The sequence below is a fragment of the Bidens hawaiensis genome, unplaced genomic scaffold (assembly GCF_021521415.1).
Source record: "Bidens hawaiensis isolate Kalapana, Puna unplaced genomic scaffold, B.hawaiensis_p1.1 tig00071355_1, whole genome shotgun sequence".
NCBI classification, from domain to species: Eukaryota; Viridiplantae; Streptophyta; class Magnoliopsida; order Asterales; family Asteraceae; genus Bidens; species Bidens hawaiensis.
The window spans coordinates 7,641-17,892 of NW_027502483.1; the positions used below are offsets into that span (position 1 = coordinate 7,641).

Sequence of the window (10,252 nt, forward strand, 5' to 3'; positions counted from 1 at the left end):
TTGACTTAACAAACATATTTTACTCCTATTAAAGAAAATTTTCAAAAATTCAAAAAGTATTATCCCGCTTAGAGGGAGCTCCTTCGTAGAGGGAGTCGTATATTTAAAATTTTCAATTAAGAATTGATCCGACCACGTGGAAAGTGATGGTACATTGGTTTGTAAAGATTCTAGCGCATTAAAAGAGTAGAACAAAAGGCTACAAGGTCATTCATAGATGTGTAGGTAGGCTTAACAAATAAGTAAGTGTCGGATGATATAAACCTAAATTCCTGCCGGTACTAGTGGATATACGATTATGAAGCGGTTGCATGATTCCGTAAAGTCATATTCATGAAGGCAGAAATGTAATTATACATGTCATACCCAAGCCTCTCTTTACTTGATCACAGTCGTCTTATGAAATTCAGTGTCAATTTTAATTTTCATTGAGTTAAGAATAGAGTCAAGTAAAAAGTCAAGAAAAGCAAGAAAAAGAAAACAAAAGAGTCAGAAAAATCAAGAAAAAGAGTCGAAAAAGAGTCAATCTTAGGAATTTTAACTTCTGCTTTATTTCTTCATTTATTTTCGACTCGAACCTTGGACTTTCTACGTTTGTAGTCATACAAGATCTGATTGTTAAGGCCCTGAGTCTTCTGCTTTGTTTTATTTTCTTTCTTTCGTTCAAGCCTTGGACTTTCTCTGCGCGATAATATGGTATTATCCGACCTGATTGTTATGGCCTGAACTTCTGCTTTATTTTAATCTTTCTAGATCGAGTCAAGTGTGCAAAGCACAAAGTGCCATGTGTACTGTGTACAATAAGTCAAGTTTGTTAATAAAAGTACTGTGCTCAACTAAGAAAGGTTTAAGTCAAGTTGAAGTGATATGTTAACACAAAGTAGGCCCGAGATATGATGGAATCAGTAATATGTCTGATTAAGTGGGAACCACATAAGCACCGTGCCTAATTGTACTTCAAATGTATCATTTTGGCATCAAAACACTTGTCAAGTTAAAAACGAGAACAATATCTACAGTCAATGATTAACTTGTGTCACAATAATTTCAAAATGGAAACGCGATCTAGGGCTTTGCAAATCAACATGATTCCATGTCGTGATCGTTCTTTGTAAATTAACTAAAGAAAAGAACTATGTAAATTAATTCAATATTATTGTTTTTAACTTTAAAATATTTTAAATTTTCTTTATTTTAAGTTTATTTTGTTTTGTTTTCTAAAATATTAAGTATCTGCATAGTTTAATATTTTAAGTTTTATTTTAAGTTTTATTATATTATGTTTATTTATTTTGTTTTATTTTTAATTTTATTTTTGCTTTTATTATTAGTGTCTTCTTTTATTGTGTTTTGTTTTGTCAAAAGAGATCGATCGTGCAAACGTTAACGGTTACGGACCAACAAAAGAAAATTTTGCAAAACAAACAAGTGCTCGGATTCGATGGGTAAATGTTTTTCAGGGATTGAAAATGCAAATTATTTTAAAGACCGAGGACTGAGAGTGTATTTTCGATGAATACTCGCGATGTTTTGACCTTATCGCGAGATAGGCTGACCCTACATGTAAGGGAAACTTAAAATATCTTTCACTATTCACCAAACACTTTTATCTTTTACTCTCTCATTTTCAAACATTCAAACCCTAAATTCTCTTCAATTCTTCATTGATCTTCCTCATTATTCTCCACTATGCCGTTGAATCCAGATTATCCACCTTCGGTATAACAACATGAACGCTACCGTTCACTCTTTCATCTTTATTTCTGGGTTCTCGTGGATCGAGACGGTGGTTCTTATGAACCGTCGGCTAGATCTGGGACTGATAACATATTTTGTGATGTTCTCATGGTCGTAATTTGTTATAAGAACATTAGATTTATGATTATCATCATCGTTTGTTAGTTATAGTTTTAATTTGGAAAGTTTGTAGATTTAGGGGTATCTTTTGTGTTCAAGGGTTCAATTGACCAAGCAAACCAAAGGGTTTTTGGTTCAAACTTTCCAAAAACCCAATTCAGGGCTAGGCGACTTCAATGGATGGAAAAGGAAACAAAAAATTGACAGGTGGAATTTTTTCGCATAATAGGTTTTTCGCTTCGCATACCCATGCGAAGCGAAAGGGCATTCTGTTTCGCTTCGCATACCCATGCGAAGCGAAATGATTTCTGTTTCGCTTCGCATGCCCATGCGAAGCGAAACTATTCCCCATGCGAAAATTTTCATGCGAAAAACTCACACTTTGAATTTTGAAAAATTTAACAATGTCAGTTACTGGTCTGTTTTGAAAATTTGAACTGTTTGGACACTTGGACTGTTTTGGAATTAAAAATTGTGTATATTGGACTAAGTAACCTATACAATATACATAATTAATTAACTACTACCAATTAATTAAATTATGTAATATGTACATACTTAAGGCTTTTATATATATGTATAACTTATTTGCTTTGCTTATTTTAATTTTAATGATGATTCTCATGATCTTATGATTTGATTTCAGGGTCACAATTTGTTTTGTACTCTCGAGTTACCAAAGGCCAAGAAGGATAAAGTTTTCATGTCTATGGTCAAGGGGCTCAAGTAATCACCCCTTGCGCACGCTATATCTGCTGACCCAGCCATTACTACAAGTGGGTCTTGGACTTCTGGGCGTTTGCCAAGGTTGCCGATGATTCTCTATCGTTTACAATAACAGTTGCAAGAAAGGAATTGACTATTACTGAAGATGACATTAGAATAGTGTTAAAGATTGATGACCAGCCCGATTACAAGTTTGAGAAGGGTGATAGAAAGAAGCTGATTGAATTTGTTGCTCAGATGGGATACGACACCAAGTGGAAAAGCCTTGAGAAGTAGCATCTTCCACCATACTGGAGATTTCTGTTCCACATAGTGATTCATTGCTTTGCTGATATACGTGGAGGGCTTGATAGCATGAGTGTGGACTGGGTCCGGATCATGTATGCTTTAACTGCTCAAGAGAAGTTCAATTATTCTCGAAGAATATTCCTGTGCATGTTGGGGAATATTAGGAGTGGAGCCACATGGCTTTTGTATCCGAGATTCGTACAGATGCTCCTGGATGATTTAATCCCAGATGTTCCAAGGTCGGGATCAAAGAAAGCAAAAGACAAGAAATCTCATCTTGAGCCATATCATGTACATGAGATCAAGTTGTCGATCTTTGGTGTGTTGCTTAGCACCAAAGGAAGGGGACATCAGTATATAGGACCAAGGCCGGGTCCTAAATTTGGATTGTTTGAGGAAACAGAGCCTGCTGGGGATGAGGCATCTGATGATAGTGAAGAGGAGGATGAGCCAAAGGTCAGGGCAGAACAAGATTCCAGTGATGAGCCGGCCGAGGATCGAACAAAGGCCAAGCACGACTTAAAGAAGAAAGAGGCTGAAAAAGGCAAAGTTATAGAACTTGAGGAGGAAGAAGAAGACCAGCCGCCCCTGAAGCGCTTGAGGAAACTTGGGGACTCCCAGAAGTCAACCAAGTTTCTTGTCAAGACTACCTCACAAGACAAACCATCTGACCAATCGAAAATCACCAAAGAAGCCCTAGCCCAAGCCCTCAAGACACTAGACGTAACCAAGATACAAATTCCTGCCTACAAGAAACCAAAAACCAGAAAGAAAACCAAAGCCAAGAAAACCAAAACCCTACTCCACGACTCACCAAAATCCTCACCCGAACCTTCACCAACAGACCAACCCATCTCAACATTCCTACCCCAAATACCATCCTCACCACACTCATCACCACAACAACAAACCCAACCTAAACCTTCTCAAATCTCAACACCACCTACCCAACCAACCTCATCCATATTCACCTCATCAATTTTCAGCTCACCAATACAAACAACAAGCTTGTGGAGCAAAACTGTTATAACTTCCCCAACCCAAACCGTCACACCATCCATAACACAACCAACACCACCCACCACTACAACTTAACCAATCCTTACCCGAGCCATCACCCTACCTTTGCCAACAACCTCACCACCCATAATATCCACCACCCCACCATCCACCGTTATCTCACCAAAACCCATTTCTCGAGGGATGTCCTCGACACCTATAGTATACGCCGATCATATCCTCGATAGGATCGTCGCACTAGAGGAATCCAACGCTAAAAGGGCGGAAAGAGAGATTGTGCTCCTCAAGTTCATTAAGGAGATGAAACAAAAGGCGTTGGAGGATGAGGAAGAAAAGGCGGCTCTGAGGGAAAGGATAAGGGTGTTGGATGAGCAGAAGGAAGCAAGTGACGCGCTTGCTGAAAATCAAAGATTGTTGACAAACACCTTCCACACCAGAATCCAGAATCTACAAGCATTAATGAACCGTAAGGCCTCTGAAAACGCTAATCTGAGAGCAGATCATTCAAGACTTGGAGATAGGCTGACCACACTTGAAAGAGACTTACCAAATGCTAGTGCTCTCAGATCTAGTGTAAACAAGAAGATTGAAGATGCAACGAGAAGGTGGGATGCTGAAAAGGAAGCCACAAACTCAAGAGTTGAAAATTTGGAAAATCAGTTTGCTTCCTCCGCCTCTCTCGATACGCTCAGAGCAGAAATGGAGGCCATACAAGAAAGGATCAAGGAACAAGATCGTCTGAATGAGCTACAGCTCAAGACGAATGAAGACATGGTGAGTAAGTACCAGGCGGCCTAAGACCTTATGGGCATTCAAGAAGATGAATTTCATAGTCTGGAGGATAGGCTAGATGCAGTGTTTGGGGCTTGGAGAAGGTCTGGTGAGACTTCTCAAGTCGGTGGTTCACAGCCTACCGCAGGTCCATCTGTGACCATGCGAGGAGTTCAGGCTGTAGTATCCGAGGGTGAGGCGACTGTTGGTCAATTAGTACAATAGGGCGGCCAGTCTAGCGATGTTGGTGGCGTAAATGATGATGATGACGAAGATGAAGATGATGATGATGATGATGATGATGAAGAAGATGACGTTCATGATAGTTTTGATGATGATGACAACGGTGATAATGAGGGCGGAGGCGATGGAAACGGAGGAGCCAGAGCAGCAGGAGGTGGAGGTGGAGATAACACTCAATCACCTCCACACACTCAATATGAAGTTCAAGACCTTGCTGCTCACGACTCAGCTGGCAAAGTCAGGGAGCATGACACACAGATCACTAACATGTATAAAGATTTGTTTCCTGATGACTTTGCAGGTGTTATGGATGACTTTATCGAAGCAGGAATGAACTTGGAGCATCTTGTTGATCAGAATACTGAGGCGAGGGTTAAAGATGACTACATCAACTACTCACCCAACCCAGACACTCCTCCTGCTAAAGTTCAAGCTTCAGAAACTCCAGCTACTGATCCCGTCTCCAATCCAACTGACGACTTGACACAGGAACCACCAAAGAAGAAAAGAAAGACGCACATTGTGTCAAGTCGTGCGTGTGCCCGTGTGCTCAACTATCCTTATCATGACGATTCACTAATTGTCTACGCGAAGTATGATAAGCGAGACAACTGTTGGGCCATCAGAAGATACAGCGGAGATCTGATCTATCTCAACCACCATGAGCTGAAATCGCTACCAGAGCTCGACATTAATTATCTCTGACAAGCTCTAGGCCATGGTGCAGTTGGGAGTACGTTAGAGAGCTGGGTCCCAGACTATCTCCATCATCAATCAAGGGTGGACTACAAAGATTTTGAGCCGAACAAGGGTCGAAAATACAAGAACCCAAAGGAGATAGATCCAGCTACCGGAGAGCCTCGCACCATGTGGAGATACAATGCACCGAAAGAATGTCACGAGATTTATCACGGCGAGCCTTATCTTCCCAACACTCTCCGAGATTTCATTGACTGGGAGTTTGATAATAAAACCGGTGAGGCCGTCATACACAACCGTGATATGCACGAGATTCGAGTGTTTGACGAGCATGAACTTATGGGTCTACACATTGAGGATGTAAAGAAGGTCTACAACAAGCCACTGGGGACCGTCGAGGATTTGGGACGTTAGAATACAGACCGGATAGTTGAAGCCTTCAACAAGTTTGTACATAGACTTGTTGAGCTTCCACTAACCAAGGACGAATGTTTGGTCTACGACACCGACGGGTTCCAATACTAAAGACTAGAGGGAGATTGTTAGGTCCCTTTTTGGTTATATTAGTCTTTTGTATTGGTAATTATGTAATGGGCCATTTTGTTTATTTTGTATATTTTAGGCCCAAGAGAAAAGGTGTAAAGAAGCCCATTGGGCATTTGATGTATCCTACTTTTCATGCATGTTTCCCTATAAATAGGAAGCATGCTATGAGAAGTAAGGTTGGTTGTTAACATTTAAAGAGAAAAACCTTTTGTTATAACTCTCTCTCTTTTTCTCTCGGCTCTCTCTCTCTTTCTCTTAAACTATTTGAAAATAACATCTCAAGATCCGAGACCGCTTAGGTGGCTTAGTGTGATTTCCGCTAGCACTAAGCTCGGTTGATCCAAGACTATTGTTAGATCCACCCACGTTGAGACCTACGCTATGTTTGTTAATGTTTACTGGATTTGTAATGGGTTAAATGTGTATTGGGCTATTTATGCTACTTTTTTGTTTCAAATTGAATAACTTGCTACGTAGGCTATATACTTGTTCGGTTTTAAAAAGAATAGTCGGTTTAACTGTAAATTCTTTAAAGATTATTGTTTTACATATATATAACGGATGTTATTTTTATTTTTCGTTTATAATATTTATATATTTTTTTGTATTTTAATTTTATTTATTGTAAGGAAGTTAATAATATAATTAAAATTTGATGATGAAAGTGTTTCGTATATAAATGAGATGTTATAACCTGTTTAAAAGCTATATGGGTTTGGTGAGACCCATGACCCACTTATGTTTTTTTACTAGAATATTCTTTATTAATATAAATAATATCTTTTTTAAAAAAAATTGATATTAATTTTTAGTATTATCCCTATTTTATAGGATTTTCATATCAAATATTTAGTGAAATTAATTTTTAATATTATGAGATGTTATAATTCGTTTAAGGGTTATCTGGGTTTGGTGAAACCCAAAACCGTGAATTCGAGTCAAATGCATGAGAAACCTCTATTTACAAATAAAGTAATCTGATGGCTTGAAAAAATATAGGAAGCTACCAGAGAGCTTTTAAAGGTTTTATTTATATAAATTTATTTAAGATTAAGATATATATATATATACACACACATATACAAATATATATACACACATATAAAAATATATATAATTTAAAATTTTCGGCCGCCAATTGGAATGGGCCCTTAGCGGTCGTCCATCCCGGCCTTCTCCACCCTTTAATCGACCATGATGGTCGTCGTGGATAAAAGGGGTGATGACGACGGCGTCAATAATGATTGTGAATGTTCATAAAAGTGCCAAATTATTGTAGAACGGTAACACGTTGGCTAGTTTGATCATGTTAACATAGTATTTCCAACTATAAGTTTATAACACTATTATAATAATTTGGTATAATGACATTTGTGTTATTGTTATAATTAAGTTCATAACTTTTTTTTTTAATATTCAGGAATGAGATCCTTGCAATAAGATAATAAAGCAAAGATGAAATTAGTAAATTGATTAATTAGGCTAGTCACCCTAATTATCCATTATAAAAGCAATACCAAATGTGTATCTAAGTGTGGTTGTTAAACAAGAGAGAAAGAGAGATGCATTGTCTTTTCCCAATCTTTCGTAAGTAGCCCACCTCCGGAAGCCGCTACTCGATGACAGTCATATTGAACGTCTCTACCCTGTTCGTTTCAAAACTTAATACAACGTTTAATTAGTATGTCACATTGTTACAAACACGTACAATATCTGTAATAACAGTGCATTAAAGGTATGTTTTTTCACAAGAACCCCATCATTATATATTTATATATATGTATAAAACAACATTAAAAAGATATGCTTGAGAATTAAATATAGCAAGCACCATAGATAAGACTTGAAAGATAGAACATTTGAAGTCTAATGAAATGCCCAAGCATTCAACTCTTCTTGTGGAGGATGATGATCAACACAAGAATCGTTGATGTTAAACATGATACGTATCTCTTCAACGCTCTTCCCTAACATCAATCGACCTATTCTTCCGCCTACAACATCCGATAGCTTTTTTATCTTTAATTCATTTGCAGCCTGTAACATACAATATTGCATTTTCATTTTTCAACATACATGCATGTTCAGTTATCAAAATATTCTTAGATTTGATAATAACATCACCAGTTTAGACAAAATTTACGTCGAGCCGTTACTATTTCTAAAAACGGTAAACCAAACGGCAGAGTTAGGTGGGTATGCAGGATGGCCAATTTTAGCAGGTTGGAGGTCCGTTTTGGTGATCTTAGCCGATTTTTGTTTCTACTTCAAAGTTGTTGCTTTATATTAAAATTTATGAAAATAATAAAGCTGGTACTCCTTAATGTAATGCATATACACTATATTGTTTCCCGGAAACACCCAAGCAAAACTCTAAAATCAGCGTGAGGCTGGCTAAGACAACATAATCTGGCTAAAGTGAGGCAATGGAGCTCTCCAATGACGTAACACACAAGAAAATCGTCATTCTAAAAAAATATATGCTTAAAGTCGGAAAAGAAAAAATACAAAGGATAAGGTTAAACGGCCGGTTGAATTTACACCATCGATTTGATGCTTCAAACCCTTGATCGGGTCATTAAACCATTAAAGTCAAACCGGCTGACTTAATTCGATTGGTTTCATAGCTATATGAATGCCGTACTATGTTTTTATGAATCTTATTTAAGAAAACTTGAAATACAAGATTAAATATTAATCAATATTAGCTAGAAATCAGATTTGAATTAAACGCCCTCTCTATTTTTTTTCTAGAACAGAAAAGGCCTGGACGCACTAGCAAATAAATCACCATTCTCTTGTTAAAAAACCATTAACTCAAAGAATTGAACCATTTAAGTTTATTATTAAAAGGCGTTACTATTTAGATGTCCGATCCTCATTTGGACGCCCTATATACACCGTATAGGTCTATATACACAACGTATTGATTTCCGTGATCATATGCCCCGTAAAGACCCACCATGTCGTCTATGATCCCGGAAACAAGCAAGACGAAGCGTATAGACCTATATGCATAGTATACATGCCCCAGACAAACTTTTACACAAGCAGAAGACTGACATAATGTCTGTACCTTTCTTTTAAACCTATACGAGACGTATAGAGGGCGTTGAAATAAAATCAGCCATTATGAAATCTCATGATTAAAAATCTTAAATAAATATTAAAATAAGATAACTGTTTATACTAGGTTTATCTGAAAATTTTGTTTGTCAAATTTGAGTGAATTAGCCAATTAGGACAATGTAAATAATATGTAACACAAACCCGAAAAAGATCGAAGAGCGTCTCGTAATGGACATCAACAAACCGCGCATCAAGCTCTCTCGTCTCATCGACAGCAGTGATGTTACTCCGGGCAGCATCGTCATACACGTACTTGTTACAATACTCCAACACCTTGGCCATAGTTTCACTACTTTGGTTAAAAACTCATCTACTTTGGTTACTCCGGGCAGCGTCGTCATACACGTGCTTGTTACAATACTCCAACACCTTGGCAATAGATGCATGATAGGATTTTGAATAGTATCATTTAGAGCATTCACGTCTCCTTTATCATCTTCTGTCGCTAAAGAAGTTCATTTTTCATAACTAAACGGTTTGATCCGGTTTAGGATTTGGAATCGAGCGGGTGAGGACATTTTAAATTTTATTATTCATATACTTGTAAAATATGTAGTTATGTATATGTTTTATAACATGAACCATCTTTATTAATTAAGATTTATTTATACAAACTAAGGGCTTTGGAAGAAAAAAAAATTATGCTCAAGACATAAAAACAAATGTTTAAACGAACTCATGAATAAACCCTGTCAATTTGATTTGTCTTTTTTTTTTCAACCGTTGTTTGTGGTTCCTTTCAAAATTTTCGTTAAAACTGGTGGAGTGGGTATTGGTAGTTTTAGTCAAATACCCGATTGTAAAACTATTGCTCTATTGATAATCTCCATTAGTTTGCTAAAAAAAATATCTGTTAAGATTTCCAATTACGTTTCTTTTATGTTTTTAACAACTATAAGAAATTAAATATGATCATCACCATGAAATATTTAAAATATATTAATCTAGTGATAATTCAAATCATAAAAGGTGA

General features: G+C 37.1%; 1 protein-coding gene across 1 annotated transcript; it reads right to left on the reverse strand.

Annotated features, from left to right (window-relative positions):
* Positions 1 to 8,016: 8,016 nt before the first annotated feature.
* On the reverse strand, positions 8,017 to 9,561 carry LOC143605775 (SKP1-like protein 12). Its single transcript, XM_077081768.1, has 2 exons — positions 9,421 to 9,561; positions 8,017 to 8,187 (listed from the first exon to the last, which is right to left on the reverse strand). The coding sequence occupies exons 1-2, from the start codon at positions 9,559 to 9,561 to the stop codon at positions 8,017 to 8,019; spliced, it is 312 nt and encodes a 103-aa protein (XP_076937883.1).
* Positions 9,562 to 10,252: the final 691 nt, after the last annotated feature.